The 23,545-nt window shown below is 35.6% G+C and overlaps 1 protein-coding gene across 3 annotated transcripts in view; it reads right to left on the bottom strand.

The window, feature by feature from the left end:
• GLRB (glycine receptor beta) overlaps nt 1-23,545 on the bottom strand; it is a 92,032-nt gene that overhangs the window by 42,892 nt on the left and 25,595 nt on the right. For all 3 annotated transcript variants that reach the window (XM_038559091.1, XM_038559093.1, XM_038559092.1), the window contains 2 exons: nt 10,737-10,843; nt 8,995-9,062 (listed from right to left, as the gene is read on the bottom strand). In XM_038559091.1, the coding sequence (XP_038415019.1) occupies nt 8,995-9,062; nt 10,737-10,843 (175 nt within the window). The remainder of the gene's footprint in view (nt 1-8,994; nt 9,063-10,736; nt 10,844-23,545) is intronic.

The raw sequence follows: 23,545 nt of genomic DNA, 5'->3' as shown, positions 1-23,545 counted from the left end.
CAAGTACAATCACACTGAATACTTGCAGCCAATGAGGAAGCCACTGAAAATTTTAGCAAATGAATTTTTGATAGAGTGGCATATTAAAAGCAAGATCATGGAGGAGTAAGAAGTGAACAGAAGACAAAAATCTCCTATGTATAATATGGAGATAATATGCCAACAAATATAGGGTTTTTATAAAGATTAAATGAGTGAGTATGTCAAGTATAGAACTGCACCGGGCCATATGAAGGGCTAAACAAGCACACTGCCTTATTAGGATATATCCTTCATTCTGCTGTTAACCTTTTATAATGTTGGTAACACAGATGAAGATTTTTTTTTGGCCACACAAAAAAATTCTCCCTATAGTGTAAGTCATTCAGTTTGTTCTGCACTGTGCTGTCAACCAACTATTCTTTTTGTTCGTTTGTTTTAAAGATTTTATATATTTATTTGAGAAAGAGAGAGCATGAGCAGCAGGAAGTGGGGAGGGCTAAGGGAGAAGCAGATTCCCCACTGAGCAGGGAGCCCAACATGGTGCTAGATCCTAGGACCCTGGGGATCATGACCTGAGCCGAAGGCAGACGCTTAACCTACTGAGCCACCCAGGTGCCCCAACCAGCAATTATTCTTAATAATAATCTACTTCAAGGTTACCAAGCTTGACACTGTGCTAAAACACGCTTCTGAGCATCTGCTGAATTATTCTTCTTGCTTTCAACTCCTCCATTGTAGGCTCAACAGACCACATAAGCTTCAAGTCTCTACAGTAATCCTTTTCCTAACTTTAGTTTTTAGTAGAACTCCAAAGTTGTATTACAATGAGCATCACTGAAAAACTGGAAATTCTTATTTCATTATATCAGTCTTGGTCATTATATCTTATTATTTCATTATAAAAGTGCTTCATAGATACTTTTCTGTTAGCTGTGTAGCTACATATTATTATGATTCAATTCGAATTGTAGTTAGTTTATAATCTCTTAAGAATGTTTTAAAATTTTACAGTTTAAATTAATAGTTTGAGTTTAACATTCATTAAAAGACAAAAGCTCATTAGTTGCTTTGGTTAATGTTTTATGAGCATTCCTAAATAATTGCTAGTTATTGGTATTTCAAATGTTCTATATTAAGAGAAATATCTTTGAAACCTATTTATTTTCATTTTCAATTATTCAATCACAATAATTATAGCTTTATCATTTATTTTGCAATGAACAAATTCCCATCAGAAACAGACTTCTTTTATCAGTGGGAAATTACTTAATTGTTTTTAAAGAATTTGGTGACAAATACTACTCATTGTTCATTCCAAAGAGTACACTATTAGTCATTATCTGGAAAATGGATGTTCTCCAAAATTTTCAGTCCCAATTAACACCCAAATTCAACTATTTCTTCAAGGCAATAAAACATTTCACAAGACATGAAAAGTGGTTAAGTTGCATTATTGATAATTTAATAATTAAGAATTGTTTATACTTTGTATTATATTAGGACAGCTATTCTGGTTAGTTATAATTTTTACCTGGCTCTCACATAGCAATCTTTAACTCATGTGTAGTCTTTACATTATAATAAAAAAAATTAGCATTCAAGGAAATAAAGGATATCAGCTCTCATAGCATCTGGCAACATTATAAATAAAGTTCTGTCAACAGAGCTGTAACAAGCCTGGTTTGAAGATGCTTTAAATTTAGTCATTAGTGAAGTTAGATATTTCATGTAAGAATTGCAAGTTAACAAAATGCCACTAAAATTTTTTAGGTTACATTTTAGCAATTTTTCCCAACATGTCATATTGTTAAAAAATTAGTTTATTGTGTAATAACACTTTATGAATATTTAAAATTTTCTAGACCTATTCCAATATTCCATGTATATTAGTAGTGCCTGCTAGGTGGTACAGTGGTGCTAACTATAAACTACTTAAGACTAGCAGTCTGCTGGGCTGCATATTTAGAAAGTACACAACATACTTCTATTTAATACATATTACTGTCAAATTTTGACAGGTTAGGATATTTGCCTAGTATTATTCATATCATTAATTTATTTTCTCCTATATCAACTGATAACAATGACAAATCACTGGAAGAAGAAAATTAAACTTGAACATTTCTCATCCTTCTTTATTGCCTAATATAATACTCTTGTGATGTTTAATCACCAATACTTCTAAATAATATAGGTAGGAGAGAAAAAGGGAAGAGGAGAGTATCCATGACAAATTACACTATTCTTCATTTTAAGGCAGACACTAAAAAAGTAACTTTGACAAAAAAGAGAAAGAAATATATTTTTAACAACCTCAAACACATTCTCTTTAAAATTATGTCCTTCTGATTAACAAGTGAGAGTTTTTAGTAATCACTGAATTCGAAACCATGGATTATTTTGCCATTTCCATATATGGAATAAGTTATATGCAAAATCAGATAACCCTCCAGTAGCATTCGGGATGAAATTCTATGTAATCAGATAATCCTCCAACAGAATTTGGGAGAAAAAAAAATGCATTAACAAGTGTTCATCAGCATATGTAGGAGTTTCCCATTGCTGTAGTAACAAAATTACCAAAAGATCATAAATTATTGTCTCACAGTTCTGGAGTTCAGAACATCAAAATTAGTTTCATGGGACTAAAGTCACAGTATCTGTAGGACTGACTCTTTCTGGAAGATTTGAAGATTCAATTTCCTTGCTTTTTCAGCTTCTCAAGGCCACCTACGTTCCTTGATTGATACATCACTTCCTTGTGTCACTGCACTTTCATGCTGTCTTCATCACATCTACCACTACTGACTCTGATCCTCCTGCCTCCTGCTTTATAAGGACCCTTCTAATTATAGTGGACCCATTTGGATAACCGGAATAATTTCCCCAGCTCAAGATCCTTACTTTAATCACAGACACAGTTTCTTTTATCGGATAAAAAGGCATACCCACAGGTTCCGAGATTAGGTACATGGACATTTTGGAGGAACATTATTTAGCCTCCCACAGGGTGCAAACTTGAAGATAGATCATATGAAAAAAAAATAAATGTAAAAACCTTTGGAAGGTTTGTATATCTAAGATGTAAAATAGAAAAAAAATGGGACAAATGTCTAGTATTATTCTACAATGAAGTAATGCTGGAAAGCTAATAATAAAAGCAACAAGATAAAAGGAATAGTAAGCTAAGACAAGTTTTAAGGAAGAAAATGTAAGTTATATAAAGAGAAACACATAAAATTGTTTTTAAAACAACAAAGATGAATAATTACCAAAAACTAGAACTCGACTCTTTTAGCAAATCCCAAATGTGACTTCTTTTTTCCTGATAGGCACACTGGATTGCTCAAAAGAATTTGAAATCTATTAAGACAAATAGCAAGTTATGCAGCAGAAAGGCATAGAAAGTCTGACAGGATCATGAATTACAGTGCAATAATAATTCAATATAATTATGAAGCAAGCCTAAACCAAGAAAGAATATAGATTGTATATGTATTTCCATGAAAGATCCCTTAGGTATTTCTGATGAGATGAAGTGTCTGTGTACAGATTATTATAATAAACCATACTACCCAGTTTTTCCCCACAATTGCAATAGTTCACATTTTCAATTATGAAAATCCCAGTGATTTAAGCCAAAGGTAGGAACTGAATGGAAAAGTCAACAAATATTATAAACATAACCATAGCACAGATGCCACTTCACCTCTAAAAAACCATTCTTCTCACTGTTCTGAATACTCTTGTTTCAGTTGCCACAGACAGCAGCATATGAGCTGATAAAATTAGAACTTCAAATTAGGACGACTGCATTTATTTTACAATTTTGGTGATGTTACAATTAATGTCAATAAATATCACCTACAGTATTTATAAGGATACCTTACAAAAGTGTAAGGTAGTGAATGCAAAAAACACACAGAAATGAGGAATAGGAATTATAAAGCTATAAAATGAGATCATAAAGCAAACTGAAGGGGCATATAACCATGGAAGTGTGGAAGATCTTAAGGAATATTAATATGGCTATAATTTCTCCCTCACTACACAATTATGGCTTCTGAATAAATGTGAGATTACTTTTTGTTTAGTCACCAATAGCATCTGAATTAAAAAAACAAATAAGCGTGAAGAAATGGTTTCCAAATGGAATTGGTTAAAACTTCCTAACAAAAATATGAATGCCTATAACCTTGATTGCTTCTTTGATAATCAACTTTATCTGCTGGGAAAAGGGAATGGGCTGCCCTCTGCTTTCAGAAGGTGCCCTACATCTGTCTGCCACCTGACTTGCAGCTACTGATGTCACAGTCACTCCGAGCTCTGCTTCCTGCATTATGCCTTCTGGAATAAGCAACTGCCAGTTGACATAGAAAGGTCTGAATGGGAGAGAAAAGTTTGGGGCAATATTAAAGCTTCCCAGATTTTAGGATTTCCTTTATTTCAGCAGATCTTTATAGGGGTAATTTCTAGGGGGATATTAACAAACAAACTCACAACTATAACAGTGGTGCTACTAACAAACGTATAAATGGTTTATTTTCTTTAGTATTTTCTTTAGAATGAGATTTTACCATGAAATACTAAATGAATTTGAAAATGCATGACAACCCAAGAGTCATCATTCCAGAGAGCTACTATGAGAGGCAAAATATTTTTGCTTTATTTTAGTCATTTATTCACTCTTTTCAGGGTATATAGCACATCAGGTACATAACACATTCAAGCACACGCCTAATATTGCAACTTATACCATGTCCACCATATTGTTTCCATGAATGTATATCCTGTATTTAGACAAATCTAATACTCTGTTTTCCCAATCCCTTGTTTTGGGGGACTTTTTTGTTTGCTTGTTTTTAAGAAATATGTTCTCTGGTTATTAGCAAAGAGAGAGAGAGAGAGAGAGAGAGAGAACAATTACCAACAAGGATGTGGAGTAAAGAAATCATTGTATACTGCTGATGGGAACACAAACTGGTATAACCACTATGGAAAAGAGTATGGAGTTTCCTCAAGAAATTAAGAATAGAACAACCATATGATTCAGTAATCGCACTTCTGGGTATACATCCAAAAGAAACAAAACCACAATCGTGCAGATATCTGTGTTTCCATGTTCCTTGCAACATTATTCCAATAGCCAAAGAATAGAACCAACCTATGTCCATCAATGGATAAATGGATCAAGAAAATGTGGTGTGTTTGTGTGTGTGTATCTATCTATATCTATATCTATATATCTATATCTACATCTATATCATCTATATCTATATAATGGAATATCACTCACTCTTAAAAGAGGGAAATCCTGTCATTTGCAACAGCATGAATGAGCCTGGAGGGCAGAAAAGCAGTAGAAAACTGGTTGTCAGGGGTTTGGGGGTGTGGGAAACAGGGAGAAGTTGGTAGAAAAGTACAAACTTTCAGTTTAAGACGAATAAGGTCCGAATATCCGAATAAAGTCAGGATCTAATGTATAACATGGTGACTACAGTTGATAACACTGTATACCTGAAATTTGCTAAGAGAGTAGAACTTAAATTGTTCTCACCAAATTTTTTTAAAATTAAGATTAACATGTGAGGTGATGATGTGTTTATTAACTTGATGAGGGGATTCCTTTCACAATGTAGACATATACCAAATCATCATGTACATTTTAAATTTCTTACAATTTTGTCAATTATACCTCAATAAAGCTAAAAAAATAATAATAAAGTAACCCCACTGTGGGTGATTGGAAGAAAAATAAAAAGAAATATTCTTTCATCTTCTCCGTACGTGTATACCCGTTAAATTACTCTACTGAGTCCATCATCATTATTCTTGACCAGTGTTCGTATCAGGGAATAAAGAACAAATTTTTTTCTTAGGTCTTTTTTTTTTTTTTCCTTAGATGACATCTTAATGTTATCTTATATACTGATAACAGCTTGTGACTTTCTTAATTAGGAAAGAACAAGTATGAGGGACTGTTTTTTGAAAATACTGAGCAAATCTATAAAATATAATAGACTCAAAAGACATGTCTAGGAAACTGTTTTATGGCAATGTACAAAATAAACATTGTTGAAAGCAAAAAATGATAATTACAATAAAGTAAAATATTTAAATCTATTCGATGCATGAAACTTTAGGCTATTCACACAACATAAAGTGAAAGGCAGATTGATTTTCATCCAGGTTATTTCAGAAAAAGAAATAGCAAACATAAATAATTTGGCTCCTCTGGATAAAGGTCTCTAAAATTTCCAAAATTAACACTCTACAATAATAACATTATTTAGTCTGTTATTTAACCAAATAAATGATCAACATGAGTCCATATTTAAATTTCCCCTGTCAATTGTATTATGGCTACTTTGACTCAGTTTGTGCTAGGCAAATGGGAGAATTTGTTTTTCATTTATTCGATCAATATTAGCTAACACAGAAATTATTTATTTATATGTTTATCATTTATGGAGCACCTTTCATCTGCTGTACTTTATGGAAAATGAAGAAGTGGGATACACTATTCCTGATTTTAAAAGATTTACAGTCCATTAGGGAATAAGAGAAAAACACACAAAGATAGTTTAATTACGGTAAAGAAGCTATCAGATTTAAGTAACAAGTGATAGAGATGAAAGACCTGGATTGAAAAGAAGGCACAAAGTGAGTCAGAGAAGCCATAAAAGGCTCTGATTAGAAGATAAGAGATGGAAATCAAGGATAAATAGCAGGGACAAAGACTCTCTGATGAGAATCAGTTGAATCTGGTCCCAGCAGTAAGTGCTCTGGGCTAGCTGCAATGATGAATCCCTGCGGGAGGACAATATGAGACTATGTTATAAATATGCAATATTTCATTATAACCCTCAAATAATCTGTAAGAAAGTTCCTCTGCCTTTTCCAGCATCTTCCCGGTGTTTTTAACCTGATAGAATCAAATAACTACTGATGCGACCTGGGGAAGCTTAGGTGTCTGACATTTGGAAGGCACTCAATGATTACTAAAGAAGAGATATATTAATGATACCTACTGAGCTGGGACACATGGGTAGCCTTTATGCAAATGAGAAAAAATATCCTTGCATTAGCTGTCCCCAAATGCAGGATAGAGTAGGAACGTTTCCAACAGGCCAGAACATCTTTCAGGGATGATATAGGAGTAGTGTAATGATGACATAAAAGACGAAAGAGGTCACACAGAAGAGTACAGGGATGAAACAGACTCCCTTAAAGTTTCACCTTCAGAAAATGACATCTCTAACTGCAAAGTGAAGTGCTTAGATAGACTAACCACATTTTCAGTTCACAAGTGCTACACTTGTCTCCTGAGTGCTATATGGTAGTCTGTTTCTTAACTCCAGAGCTCTCTTCTGGTGATCTATATGTTCCTGTCATTTAGGTGAACTAAAAAGTCACTGGAAGTAAATGAATTTGACTCTAAAATCTTCTTTTGAATTAATTCCCTAAAAAAATTACACACTAAGAAAATCAATTATTCAAGGGCTACTATATGCTTCTACAAAAAATAACATTCTCATGGCAATTAGATACAAAAACAGGTGTCATAAATTAAATGCAATATTTGGGTGCTTTTATAACACATTATGCTTCCATGAGAAATAAAGGAATAAATATTTTAAGTTATTCTTTCTCTAGCCTGAGATATTCCCTGAAACATTATACTGTGCCCTATCCATTACTAGGCTTTCAATCCAAAGGTTTATTATTTTTTTAAAGATTTTAATTATTCATGAGAGACACACAGAGAGAAGCAGAGACACAGGCAGAGGGAGAAGCAGACTCCCTCCAAGGAGCCTAATGTGGGACTTGATCCCAGGACCCCAGAACTACAACCTAAGCCAAAGGCAGAAGCTCAACCACTGAGCCACCCAGGTGCCCCCCAAAATGTATATTATTAATAAAATATAAGTATCTAAAAAAAAAACACAAAAAACTTGGGTTTTCTTTCTCCCACTTGAAGTATCATTTCATCATGTAGTCTTTCAAAAAGGGCACAAAATCTAATATTCTAAAACATCAAACAGCAAGTAGATTTCATTGAATGTCTTTTAAGAAGCTGAGGGGTAATTACATCACACATCATTCAAAAAATCTGCTAATGTACTAATTAGTAACCTACTAATAAAATTACTACTTTATAGAAGCCTTTGTCCCTGCAGTCCAACTCATCACAGATAGCAGCCACTCCTTCCAACCCCTTTTCTGTTCAAGACAGGAGCCTGCCTGTCATATCTTCTCACACTTCTCTTTTTGCCTTTCCTTGACCTTCCCCCTTGTTACATAATTTTTTTTTAGGGAGCTCTGTTGCCATATCTTATAAAACTTAATTTTCCTCTTTGCTTTTTATGGTTCTCAATCCAAACATCACAATATTAACATAAAAGAGGAAATACAGAATTTCTCCATAGGAAACTAGGAGAAAAATAAACCATGAACATGTAAATATGTTTTAATGTTCATACATATAAGTATACTAGGAAATAAACATTGCTCCAGAATATTCATTGCATACATACTTTTCCCAAATGTTATCCAATTAGTTGTTCAGAGTGAGTATATTAATTCTTTCAAGTCTATAAGTTTCAGTTGGCATTGAGGCTACATTTGAATTGCAAAATTATATAGACACTGAAATCACTAATGTAACACACCTTGGAAGTTGGATATTTCATATTAGAAGAAAGTATGCATTTTTCCTTAGAGTTACTCCTTTTTTTCTTTTAAAGATTTTATTTATTTATTCATGAGAGACAGAGAGAGAGAGGCAAAGACATAAGCAGAGGGAAAAGCAAGCTCCCTGTGAGGAGCTTGATATGGGCTTATTCCCAGGACCCTGGGATCACACCCTAAGCTGAAGGCAGATACTCAGCCTCTGAGCCACCCAGGCATCCACCTTAGAGTTATTCCTTATTTTTCAGTTTCACTATTACTTTCACTATTCTCTAGTTAAAATTTTGATAAATAAAACTATAAAACTGCCTGTAATCTTACCATTGTTGTCTCCTGAATGGATCCAAAACTGTTGATAAAAATGTTGACTACTACATCAACAGGAATGCCTACAAATTAAAAAAAAAATTAAGAATAGATTTAATAGCTATGAAAAACTTGGTCAGAATTTTCATATTTTTATGGTTTATAAACTTGATTTTATACTTTTTCCAATCCACATAGGATGTAAAACTTTAAAACTATTGTCTCAGCATTCCCTGCTCACAGTTGCTATTAACTTATTTTTCTAAATAAGGGATCATAATAAAAATAAAAAATGAGTTAAGTTGTATTTCCTCATGTTACTTATTCAGAAATATTTATCTCTTAAATTGTTGAGACTCTGAGTAAATATGCTTACCTTTAAAGAAATCTTAAATTGAACTATGGCATTTACCTTAAGAAAATGTACAATATTCTTTAAAAGTTTATGTGTTTTAAGTTTTGCATTTTTATAATCATTTCTAATCTTTAAGTAGTAAAGCAGTATTCAATATATTTTAGTTACAATGACTATATTTTGATTTTTAATTTATGAATATGCAAAGTTAACCAGACATAACAGAACCATTATAAAGATTTTTGCCTGACCTGTTGGAAAATAATTTGAAAGTTCATGGAGTGAGAATTAAGGTATAATGTTGCAAATTTCTTTCTTGCTTGCTTTTTTTTTTTTTTTTTTTTTTCAGTTTTTATTCGTTGTGGGGCTGCTGGTTAGGCTAACAAAGGGAAAATGTGAATTTAGCCTTTTAGCCACATAACCACTGACTGATGAAAAACAGGTGGTGAATCAATATATGGTAGACATGTGACAACCCAGACCATGGCTGTTGTTGAAAGTAACTGAATAGGTTCTGGTAATGAACAAAAAACCCTGTTTTTACAACATAGTTGTATAACTTCAGTTGACTAGAAACAGCTGCAGACATTTTTTTTCTGTAAAGAAGAAAAAAATATCAAACTTTATAATGTTTCTGATCTACATTAATACCTATCTTCAACCAGCAATAAGGATTACAGTTTTCTAGAGATTTTTTTCATATAGCTTTTCCTAACTCATTAACAGGACAAAAAAGAAAAAAAGAAAAGAAAGAAAGAAAATTTGCACAACTATATAATCTTCTTGTGACTTTTATTGCAAGTATGGTTTTGGTTCTTGAAAGGTGTGATAAATAGTAATATTCTGTTGGAGGAGAAACGATCTATGTTGTAGAAAACACAGTTGCTTTTATTCACAAAGTTAACATGATTTAAAAAACCATATGGCCACCTTTTTCAGCAAAAAAGTAGAGGAAAATTTTTATCAATGTGATATGCTAACAAAAATTTTAAAAGAATGAATACATATCAGAACTATTATTGTCTGTCCCTAATGAGTACATGGCTATTCTACAAATATAACTTTGTCGTCTGTGAATGAAAGCCAGATCTGTGTCCAGAGCTTGAAATTTAAATCACTAAGGTTAGAAATACTAAGTGCTTAGCAAACCTGTGACAGAGGTTAATCTAATTCATAATATACCTATTTTTGTACTTTTAACTGGGAACCGTATGAAACTATTAAAACTAATATTTGGCTTGTCTTTGAATATCTTTGTCACTAAATTGCTCTAAATCTAAGCACATCACAGGACAGTAACACGCCAACTTGACACCTTGTTTTGAATATCACAACTAAACAATTTTATACACATAATTTTTTAAACTGCAAAGATTGAAGATGGGGGGAGTAAGAAACAAACCTTTAAAATTTGGTCTTATCCTGGGATCATAACTGACCAATAGCCTATTCAAGATATTGCTAGTGGAGTTGGCAGGTACTCGGGCAAGGTCCTCTGCTGACTGCTGGCTGTAAGAGAAGAAAACAAAACAAAGGTCTCGTAAGCATTTAGAAATAGCCACCATTAGAAATGGGTAATTTTCCATGGAGAAAAGATGCTTTTTGTGACAAATTCACAACTATAGCATGGCTTTTCCAAACAGAAGTAAATCAAAATAGTAGACATTGTCAGATGCCCAAAAGATAGTTGTCATAAAAAATGAAAAAAATATTTTAGCACTTAATTTTCCAAATTCATGAAACAATGTCCTAAATACTGTTACTTTCTTTTAAATAAAATTGAGCAGACATCTTACTTGTTCAGAAGCAATCTGCAATCAAAATGTAAAAAAGCACAAGGAGAGTGCAGACAATGAGATAAGAGGGGAAAAAAACCTGCAAAAAAATAGTTTTTTAATAATGTATATTAACCTCTGCCTAAATGAAGGAGTATGTGAATACTATAAGAGGATATGGCCAGAGAGACAGTCTAACGATTGATTAAACTATCATGCTGACATTTATAAAGTGGTTTTGCCCAAGAAATAACCAATGAATGTCCTTATTGAGTTCAATATGTTGGGGAGAAGGGGGCGTGGTAAAAGAAGTTTCTCTATTACCAGATCGTTTAAACAAGGAAAATACAGAGCTACAAGATACAATTATCTCTTTTCTCCATATGCCATATTTTTCTATTTTAATTAACCTCAAAGAATGAATTTTGACCAAATTGGTACCGTTTGAAAGAACTTAAAAGCACAAGCAAAAAACACACCTCCTTGGAATCCAGTGAAAAATGTTTTATTGTTTACTGTTTGTTTCAGTTTACCACTCATAAAGTCTTATATAATTATTGTCCTAACACACACACACACACACACACACACACACAATCCATGACAATCACAAGGAAGTTTAAAATTACTTGGAGTATCCAGCACTATTTTATTCTGTATTGATATGCTGGAAGTGTCAATTTCAAAAGTGGTATTAATTTATATAAAGCAGACTTAGAAGTAATTGCTTTGTTTTGAAAGCTCAGCCCTATCAGGCAAGTCTGTTCTGAGTTAATTATCATACAATCTGCTGATAAGATATGACCACTGGAGGTGAGATGTGACTAATATAAAGAAATTTATAAAAATAAAAAAATACTGTAAACTGATACAATCTTTTCAAGTAGATATCAGAGTCCAAAATATTAAAGGAAAACACGATAATCAGTTAAACCTCCTAAAGATGCAGGAGATTATATGGATTTTTAAAAATTGCTTCTCATGGCCTTATCACAGCTACAGGGACTTGGGGACTGGTAATAAGATTTTCCATTTCATTTCAGGTGAAATTGTAACTTCCCTAGAGCCAACTGTCATCTCTTTTCAAAAGATTGAAAACTCTAAAGAGAATGAGAGTATGTGGGAAAATTGGATGTTAGGATGCAAATTAGTGTTCAAACCCATCTACAAGATTTCTCATTCAGCGGAGGAAAATAGAATTGATTGATTACAAAATACACTTGTACTGGATCAATTAAGGACTGCATTATTGTGTCTCTTGATGTAAAATTCTTTACAGTACATTCCTTCTAAGCAATGAAATAATCAGACAACATAAAAACAATTAACCCTAATTTTGGTGGTAGAGAACTTTCCAGCCTGATCTTTTTCTTCCAGCTGTGGAAGATGTCTCTTTGGCACATGGATTATTTTGAGTTAAAGCCACCTGAAAAAGAGCAAATGTGGGAGAGGCTTTTTCTGAACTCCTATCTGCCTATGGACAGATCCTTCAAAAGAAATTGTCATAAATCACCCTCCTTCCTGTTAGTTTTATCAACTGAAGAAGATGGACTCTTATCACAGGAGAGGACACCCAAACAAACTTTGTCACAAACTATCATACCTCCCATCTATTCTTCTAAAGGCCCACTCATCTTTCCTAAAAATCCCATACTCTCCCTTAAGAGGCACACATGCTCCTCCCCTTTCTTTATTAAGTCACAATATAGGGATCCCTGGGTGGCGCAGCGGTTTGGCGCCTGCCTTTGGCCCAGGGCGCGATCCTGGAGACCCGGGATCGAATCCCACATCAGGTTCCCTGCATGGAGCCTGCTTCTCCCTCTGCCTGTGTCTCTGTCTCTCTCTGTATGACTATCATGAATAAATAAATAAAATCTTAAAAAAAAAAAGTCACAGTATAAGCTCTTAAATCTCACTACTCTTTGGATATTCACTTTTTTTTGCTCTGATGGCCCTGTGAATGTGATATTAAAAATTAATAATTTGTATATTTTTCTCCTGTTAATATGCCTGTTGTCATTTGTTTCATAGACCTAGCTATCGAGGATAGAAGGGAAAAAAATCTTTCCTCTCCTATGGCTGTAAGTTGTGTCAGTCAAACTGACTTTCTAGTCCTCGCACCTCACTACCAAATTGTGTCCTTCTTCCATTTACTGGTTCAGAATAAATCCCCCTTCCTGGAATATTGTAACTTCCACTTATTGTATTAATCTAAACCCAGGCTGTCCTTTAAGATTGCCTTCCTAAAATCCTGCCTCATTCTGTTCTCATTGTGTTCTAGTGAAGACAAACATAAATATACTGTTTGACAATTGTATTATAGCTTTTTTCATATCTGTGTATATATTACCAACTAGACTGAATGCAGACAGCATGATTTTTTTAAGATTTATTTATTTATTTATTTATTTATTCATTCATTCATTCATTCTTGAGAGAGAGAGAAAAAGAGGCAGAGACACAGGCAGAGGGAGAAGCAGGCTCCATGCAAGGTGCCTGACGTGGGACTCAATCCCAGGACTCCAGGATCAGGCCCTGGGCTGAAGGTGGCGCTAAACCGCTGAGCCACCCAGGCTGCCTGACAGCATGATTTTTGTGGGAATCATGGCTTCTATATTTTTGTGATTTCATATACTAGTTGTATAGCATGAAAAACACACTATCTCAAATACATTCCATATCCAGTTCTACTTTTTTTTTAAGATTTATTTATTTATTTTAGAGAGAGAAAGAGAGAGAGCAGGGGGCAGGGGGGGTACACAGGGAGAGCAAGACAGAATCCCAAGCAGGCTCCACGCCGAGTACTGAGCCCAACTTGGGGCTCTCACAACCTTGAGATTAAGGCCTGAGGTGAAATCAAGAGTCAAATGTTCAACCTACTGAGCCACTCAGGCACCCTCTATCTGCTCAGCTCTTCTAAGTTGACTTCAACCTCAGGATGTCTGTGGGCACTAAAGCAGGAGTGGTTCCACACATCACATCCAGGTGAAGAGCATTTATTTCTTCCTGAGGTGTCCTCTTAGAATAACAATTATTTTTGTTGTTCTTTTGTTTTCTTCAGAAGCTTCCCAGCGTTGGCCATTACTCACCCGAGGAGAAAAAAAAATGGCCATCACTGGCAAAGAGAAAAAAGAAAAAAAATCATGATGGCTCAGATCAGTAGTCCAGAGTGAATAATTTAATTATAGTTGAGGAATCAACTATCATGTCCATTACATTCTTTCATTTGATTATCACAAACACTCCCTTGATAAAATAGGAGAGACTATTAACCACCCAGAGAGCTGTTCTTCAGTGGAGAGAAAGAGAAAAATCCTGATTGGTAGAAGAGCATGCAGTAGGTGAGTTAACGGAGCAACAGAGTACATGGTACACACAGAAACTAAGACAGCAAGATGAAGAGAGTATCCTAAGGTGGTAGAGTTAATAATGAAATCTGGTAATCTGGATTCCTAGTTACCATTTCACCACAAACTTGCCATGATGGAAGTGAATATTACCTATTTTATCACCATCCATCCATATAGTGCTTTAGGATATATATATTATATAAATGTGTGTATATATAGATGTGTGTGTGTGTGTAATATATACATTCTGAGTTTCTATTAATTAGTCTTACTAGTTTCAAAAATTATTAGTCCTGGAAAATCTAAATTTGCTCTTTCTATAACTCATCAGAGTACCTCTTCCGTCCAGACATCCCCAAATGTTTTTCATTCTTTCCACAGCTAAAATAATAATAATAAATGAAAATAAAAATAAAACATAACAAAAAATCTTGTTTATTAACAACCATAAAAAAATAATGTTGGTCAACAAAGACTTATTCAAGTTTAAAAAAAAAAGGAATATATCAAATACATTATAGCCTCTTTCTTTTATTCTTATTTGTATCAATATATATTTTCATGTCTGCTATAGTTAACCTGATAGGAGTATCAATTAGTAGTTCACCTTTCTTTATATTAGAAATTCAAAGACATTTTAAAATTTAAGTGAAATCCCATTTAATTCATATTCACATGCATGAAATCAGGGGTTTTTCCTTCCTGAAAACAGTAGGAATAATTTTTTTCGCTCAGTCAATACTAAAAAAAAATTAAATTCATCTCTACATGTTAAAATGTATTTTAACAGTCTAAAAGCTACAGCACTTTCTGCCAGAGAGCTGCAAGAATTTGCATTTTCCTTTGCACTGTGCTATATAGACTTTGTAATTTGGGAAAATGCCTAGTACTATTTACACAAAATAAGCAAGGATAAGAAGAGTTAAATGCATTTGATTAGGTCACACACTGCATATTTCATTGTTAGTCTTTATATTCTGAATCTCAATCCAATATTTTATGCATTTGACTATGTCATTTTGTTTTATTTCAAGAAATCAACAGTTCTATTATTTTTTCAACAGTTCTATTATTATTATAAAACAGAATTTATTCCATAGAAATGTGATATTAATTTAAGAAAATAACTTACTTTAGTCAGGCAAAGTGATCAAATGACTAGAGAAAATAATGTTTTATATCAAAAGCCTTTTTACAACCAGGCTTCTTTTGTTCACTTGCCTAAACTTGAACCGATGTCATTACTAATATGTGAAGTTATGCAAGGAATGTACCAGGCTGTATAGCTGGATGATGTAATGTTTTCCAGCACTAAAGGAAAAATCCAGAAATTTCTTTCCAAGGGGAAACTCAGTTTTCCATTAACTGTAGAGCAGTCTTATTTCTACAGGACCCTTTACTGCACAGTTCCATTTCAAAACGGGTGTGTATGAGCACATGAACTCAACATCTTCTCCCCAATCAGGAATCTGAGTCCAATGGAATGGTTTTGTTTTTATAGAGTGATAAATGCAACAACAACGGTCAAAGTTCTTTGCAGACCTGAAAGCAGTTGTAGTATATGCCAGCATGAGTAATCTGGGTGTGGGAGCTGCAAAGCTTCCAGCCGGACACAAACTAAGGCAAGCACAGAGCAGAATGGAAAGAAAAAGGTACATAAAATGTGTAGGTTGTATTATTTCTCCTCTTTACTCAAAGACAGTGATTCTTTACCTCTTTATAGGTTATAAACAACACTAAGAATCTGGTAAAATCTATCTTCTTCCCTGAAAAATGCACACAAAGTTTACAATGCTGAGGGATCCTGGATCTGAATACCTCAGGTTGTAGGTAGCAACAAATGCTTGTATCCTCATCTAAAATGAGAGGAAAAGAAGAATAAAACAAAGATCAGATATCCTGTCGTGACTGAGAGTAAGCTCAAAAAGACACACTGAGAGTGGGTCAAAGGGACACAGAAGCCAAGGAAAAGATTTCCCAGATGCTCAAATCTGAGAGATTTAAGCAATTAAATAAACTCATACTGGGTTATACTCTAAACTATACCATAAAAACCATGAGTCCATATGGATGCAAATAAATGATTAAATAAATAAACAAGTGGAGGAGAAGAGACAATTCTTCCTTGCAGAAATCCAAATAATTTGAATTTCAAATAGATCCCCTATTCTTAATTGGTGGAGCATAACTCTGCACTCCTTAGTCCATGCGCTGTGCACAGTGACTTCCTTCCAAAGAGTAGGCTATGGGAAGGGGGAAGAGAGTGACTTTCAGCAGAGAAACCTGACAATACTACCCTAGCCAGATGATCAAGGTTAACCTCAATAGTGTTGTCATGTTGATTTTATGTACCCTTAATAAAATGTGATGAGAATGGCATTGAATCCTGTGACCTTCCTCCCCAAAACACATAACTCTAGTCTAATCCTGAGAGAAACATCAGACAAATCCCAGTCGAGTGACATTTTACAAAATACCTGGCTAGTACTCCTTAAAACTGTCACGGTCATGTAAAAAAAGGAAGGTCTGAGAAACTGCCGCAGCCAACAGGAGCCTAAGGAGACATGAAGCCTAGATGTAATATAATATGCTGAATGGGATCCTGGAACAGAAAAAGGACATTGGGTAAAAACTAAGGAAACCTGAGTAAAGCATGGACTTTAGTTAATAACAGTGTATCAACACTTGTAAACACATGTATCCTACTAATGTAAAATGTTAATAATAGAAGAAACTAGTGGCAGAGTATTTATGAACTATATTTTGGTAGATTTGCTGTATATCTAAAGCTGTTCTAAAATAAAAAGTTTATTTGAGGGGGAAAAAAAAGAGCAGAAGGCCAAAGACCTTAACAGATACCTCACCAAAGAAGACATAAAGATGGCAAATAAGCATACGGAAAGATGCTCCACATCATATGTCTCAGGAAATGCAAATTAAAGCAACAATGAAATACCATTAAATACCTATCACAATGGCCAAAATCTACAACACTGATACCACCAAATGCAAATGAAGATATGGAACAATAGGAACTCTGAATCATTTCTAGTGGGAATGAGAAATGGTGTAGCCACTTTGAAAGGCAGGGTGGCAATTTCCTACAAAACTAAACACACTGAGGACAGCTGGGTGGCTCAGTGGTTGAGCGTCTGCCTTCGGCTCAGATCATGATCCTGGGGTCCTGAGATCGAGTCCCACATTGGGCTCCCCGCAGGGAGTCTGCTTCTCCCTCTTACTGTGTCTCTGCCTCTCTCTCTCAAGAATAAATAAATAAAATCTTTAAAAAAAAACAAAACAACTAAACATACTCTTTCCATATGATCCAGCAATCTGGCTCCTCAGTATTTACCCAAAGGATATAAAAACTTAATGTCTACACAAACAAACCTGCACACAAATATTTATAACAGCTTTATTCATAATTGCCAAACTTGGAAGCAACCAAGAGGTCTTGTAGTGGATGAATGGATAAATAAATTGTGGTACATCTAGACAACGGAATATTATTTGGCACTAAAAATAAATGACCCACCAAGCCATGAAAAGATATAGAGGAACCAGAAATACATATTATTAAATGAAATAAGACAATATGAAAAGGCTACTATGTGATGACTACAGCTATAGGACACTGTGGAAAAGGGCAAAACTATGGAGAGAGTAAAAATGTCAGGATGTGAGAGGATGAATCAGCAAGCACAGAGGATTTTTAAAGCAGTGGAAATACTCTTCTAGATAATCAGATAGACATACACAGACAAACACTTTATATATTCAGGTAACAAATTAAGTCAGTAGTTATATATGAATCCAGATAACTGCAAGGTTATTATAGAGGGTTTTTATTTGTTTTTTATTTTCCTAATTACAGTATAACTTGTTATTACCTCTCTTGACAGCTTCTATATTTATTTTCCATTCTGTTTTCAGAGATTAAACTGTGAACAGAAGGTTTATGAATACAGTGAGTGATACCTTTTACATGATTAGTTGAGTTTAATTAGTTTATATTTATTTGAAAAGAATGTGTTTATGGGTATAGGTGCATCTGTGTGGCAGGGTCTACTGTGTTATTAACAGGCCAAAAATTGGAATTAAGAACAGTGTTTCACAGCAACCGTTTTATTTATCCCTCAGTTGGGCTTAAGGAACTGTCGGATCCTGTGGAAACATTTTCAAATCTCGTCTACCTTCAATTATGCAATTACATCATCCGTTGCTCAAAGAAAAACATTTTTAACAAAGTAGAAACATCTATCTGCAGAGATGTTGGATTCTGGATACCAGCAACTTCCCAATCTCATCAAAGGCTGTGTGTTTTTTTGTTTGTTTTGTTTTTTTTTTTTTGTTTTCTTTTAACTTGCTATCACATGTGAGATTACTCATCCTATGAATCCTACAAGGATCTTCAACTGTCATGGTATGTTTCTCAAATAGTATAAAACATGACACATTCTCACTACTTCTTATTGGTTTACTAATTTGACACAAACCTCATAATATAAGGAAGCAAACTCAAACCTCAAAACGTTCACCACGCAATTACTTTCCATACTATGCAGAAAGAGTACTACACCCTGGCCTCACAAATACAAATCCATAATAATACCTCTTCCTCTGCTACTACTGCAACTACAACTGCACTTATCCTCTCGCCATATCCCATACAGAGCATAAATGTAAAATGTTTCCCTTCTGGCCTAAGAGAAATGGTGATAAGATGGATCCCACACTCACACACACACACACAGACAGTGAAGTTAAGTGTGGGTATAAGTGAAGAAACACTTGTCTACTAGTAAAGAAACTGGCATTCCAGGCCCAGACAGACTATAAGATTACTACATCATACTGGGCACTTTCCTCTCTGAGCCTCAGCATTCTCACCTTTAAATCAAAGGTCGATATAAAGTGACCTCTAAGATCCCATTCGGTTGCTAATCTGGTTCTACTTGTTGCGGATGCTAAGGTGCCACATCCTCCCCATCCTCCCTTTGGAACTGAGGCTCCCTCCAGGAACGCTGTCTGCTTAAGGCTCTGAGCTGGGTCACTCTAGAATAACCTTCAGCTGAAGGAAGGTGTCTTGCCCCAGAGGCAACACATTCCCAAACACTTTGATATGGGGACACAAAAGCATTCAAGTCTCTTCCTATTGACTGAGACAACTTTGAAAGACCATCCCAGCTTCAGAGCTCCCTGCAGCATCAGACCGATGCCTCAGCATTGCACCTGTAATACAACTGCATTGCTCCTGTGTTTGAACCTGCTTCTTCCTTCCCAAGAAGTGTTGTTCCAAAGCAGTCTTTTTCTGCATGGAAATCTTTATCTCATAGTCTGTCTTAGAGAGAACTCAACCTACAACATCAAGTAAATAATACAATTTTTTAAAGAACAACAGAAACATAATCATCACTCAATTATCTATAATGTTAAATATCTCCCTGGCTTCAGTCATTCGTTGAATTCATTTAACAAAGCTTTTGAGCATTTTCTGTATGCCATGCATGGTACCATGTGCTGGTTATGCACTTAAGAATCAAACCCGGGATCCCTGGGTGGCTCAGGGGTTTAGCACCGCCTTCGGCCAAGGGCATGATCCTGGAGTCCTGGCATCAAGTCCCACATCAGTCTCCTTGCAGGGATCATGTTTCTCCCTCTGCCTGTGTCTCTGCCTCTCTCTCTCTCTCTATCTCTCTCTCTCTCTGTGTGTATGTGTGTGTGTCTCATGAATAAATAAATAAAATCTTTAAAAAAAGGAATCAAACCCAAATGTTGGTTATTCTGATGTAAAAGTATTTTAAAGTGTGGGTTCAGATGGATTTGTCTAGAGATTCTCAGCTTTGCTGTGCACTAAATTTGCCTGAGAAACTGCAAACTACTGATGCCTCATCCCACGCCAGATTTAATTAGTTTGGGATGAAGTCCAAGCATCAGGATTTTAAAAGATCCTCAAATGGTTCTAATAGTCAAATGAATCACTTGTTTAAAAAGAGAGGTTGCAGTGAAAGAATATGGAATTAAAAACTGAGGAAGTCCAACATTTAATGAGCAGATGGAGGAAGATAAACCAACAATTAAGACAAACTGTCTTAAGAATAAATTGCCTAAGAGGAAGAAGGAAATCCAGAAGTATGTGGTGGCCCCAGAACTTGAGAGAGACTATTTCATGGAAGGGCTGGTTAATGGGACCAAATGCCACTGAGAGGTTAAGGTGAAGAATGAATCCCTCCATGGGAGTTAGCAAAAAGGAGAGCTGTTTTTCAGCTGAGAGACACGGGAGCCAGACTGGAGTGGGCGGAGTATATTGAGAGGTAGGGTAGGAAATGGAGGAAGGGCAAGCATCCTTTGAAGGCTTTGACTAGGAATGACTTCAGCAAAATGGAACAGGAAGGTCTGGACCCACTTTCCCCTCATGACATACCAACTTGGCAGCAATGCACAGATCAATTCCCTTTGTCAGAGATCCAAAAGCTAGTCAAGGCCTCTACACCCAAGCAGGTGCAATGAAATTAGTAGGAAAAGTGGAGGTACCTTCTTTTTTTTTTTTTTTTTTGGAGGTACCTTCTTGCCACCCTAGCACAGCAAAGCATAATGTAATACTATCCAGAGGTGTCCTCAGCTCTCAGCTTCTCCCCGAGGAGGGGGAGAGTCAGACCTCACATCTCATATGATGCTATCCGGATGCTATCCAAGGGACCAGCTCCTATCTTGCCCATCTGGGGCAATGATGGGACCCAACGCACACGCTAGTCCCTGGGGACTACCCAGAACAAAGCAGCTGTTCGAGCACATGGCACTTACCACAGCTCTACCCCACCACCTTGCTGCACAGCGAGTAGGCTAGAAACCCAGCTCTTCCCTGTATCTGCACTCCCAGAGTCACTGCATTCACAGCAGCTACAATACAGAAACAACCTAAATGCCCACTGACAGATGAATAGACTAAAAAACTGTGGTATATACATACAATCAAGTATTATCCAGCCTTTAACGAGAAGGAAACCCTGCAACACGCAACAAGGGTGAGCCTGGAGGACATTAGGCTAAGTGCAATAAGCTGCTCACAGAAGCATAAACACTGCATGATTCCACCTATGTGGCGTATCTGGAGGAGTCACACTCAGAGAAGCAAAGAAGAAAATGCTAGTTGGCTGCAGTGAGAAGAAATGGGGAGTTGCTAATCAAACGGTAAAATTTCAGTTATGCAAGATGAGTAAGTTCTAGAGATCTGCTCTTCAACGCTGTGTCTATACTTAATAATACTGTATTACACCCAAATATCTGTTAAGAGGGCTACATGTCCTTACCACAATAAAATGAAAAAAGAAAAATTTAAACACAATTTAAATTTCCAGAGACAACCCTACAAATAGAAAATCTATACCGGATGTATACATACAATAAGTTTTGAATGAGTTATTGCTCAACTTAACATAAGAAAAAAGTAAAAAATCAGTTTCCTTTGTTTTAAGTGAATCGAATGGCTGATTATTGACTTATTTGTGCAGCTATTGTTTGGAAGTCAGAGAAAGGATAGCCTGTTCAATAAACGTGCTGCATTAAGTGGATATGTCTTTTTTTTTTTTTTTTTACAGATTTTATTTATTTATTCATGATAGACACAGAGAGAAAGAGAGAGGCAGAGACACAGGCAGAGGGAGAAGCAGGCTCCATGCAGGGAACCCCATGTGGGACTCTGTATTCCCAGAGTCACTGCATTCACAGCAGCTGCAATACAGAAACAACCTAAATGCCCACTGACAGATGAATAGACTAAAAAACTGTATACTTGATTGTATGTATATACCAAAGGGCAGGCCAAAGGCAGCCGCTAAACCGCTGAGCCACCCAGGGATCCCCTGGATATGCCTTTTTTAAAAATGAGTCTTAGGACACCTGGGTGGCTCAATGGTTAAGCGTCTGCCTTTGGGTCAGGGTGTGATCCTGGAGTCCTGGGATCGAGTCCCACATCGGGCTCCCTGAATGGAGCCTGCTTCTCCCTCTGTGTCTCTGCCTGCCTCTCTCTTTCTCTCTCATGAACAAATTAATAAAATCTTTTAAAAAAATGACTCTTGACCCTACCCCACATGATACACAGAAATAAACTGAAGGAGATTAGGCAACTAAATGTAAAATATAGAACAACAAAGCTCTCAGAAAACAACAACAACAACAAAATAGACTATTTTCAAGACCTTGGAACAAAGAAAAATTTTTTAAAAACTCAAATGCATTAACAATAATAAATCAGAGCTCATTCAAAATAAGTACTTCGATTCATCAAAAGACACCATTAAGAAAATGAAAATGCATGAGAAAGGTTAGAGATTTGTAGTACATGCATTTGACAAAGAATCCTATCTAGAATGTATGAAGAACTTCCACCTACCAATAAGAAAAAGAAAAACAAATTTTTTAAGTGGGCAAATACTTGAAATGGCACTTTGCAAAGGAGGATAGCCAAAAATTCCACACATGTATGAAAAGATGCTCAATGATGTTAATCATCAGGGAAATGGAAATTATAATCACACTGCAGTATCATTATACCTACATGAGACGGCTAAAATTCAAGTTGATGCTAATAGTATCAACTTTGGGCATGAATGTGGAGCAGCTGGAACTCTCATCCATTCATGATGGAGCATAAGCAGAAAACCATCCATATCTTCCCAAGTTCAATATACACGTACCCTCTGATACAGAAATTTTACTCTTCGGTATATGCTTATGTCCACCAAATGCACGTCTAAAAATGTGCATAACACACCTTTAATAAACCCAAATAGCAATGACCCCAAACTGGAAGCACTATGAATGTTCATCAACAGTAATAACAGGAATGTTCAAACTTTACCTGAACTTCTGGAACACTGGGACATTAGGAAATATCTCCACCCATTAGCATCCGGGAAGTGCCTTACTGCAAAGATCCTGTCCCCAGATGCCCTGGTAAGACTCATGGTTAACCCCTTGTTTACTTAGGACAGGACCAGAAACCCTCCAAACTCCCCCTTTTCCTTGCAGAAATGAGTACCTGAACTGTCTGTCCCAACTGACCACTCTGAACTAGGTGCCTGGCA

The sequence above is a fragment of the Canis lupus genome, chromosome 15 (genome assembly GCF_011100685.1).
Source record: "Canis lupus familiaris isolate Mischka breed German Shepherd chromosome 15, alternate assembly UU_Cfam_GSD_1.0, whole genome shotgun sequence".
In the NCBI taxonomy this organism is placed as follows: Eukaryota; Metazoa; Chordata; class Mammalia; order Carnivora; family Canidae; genus Canis; species Canis lupus.
This window is presented reverse-complemented; position numbering and strand designations above follow the sequence as displayed.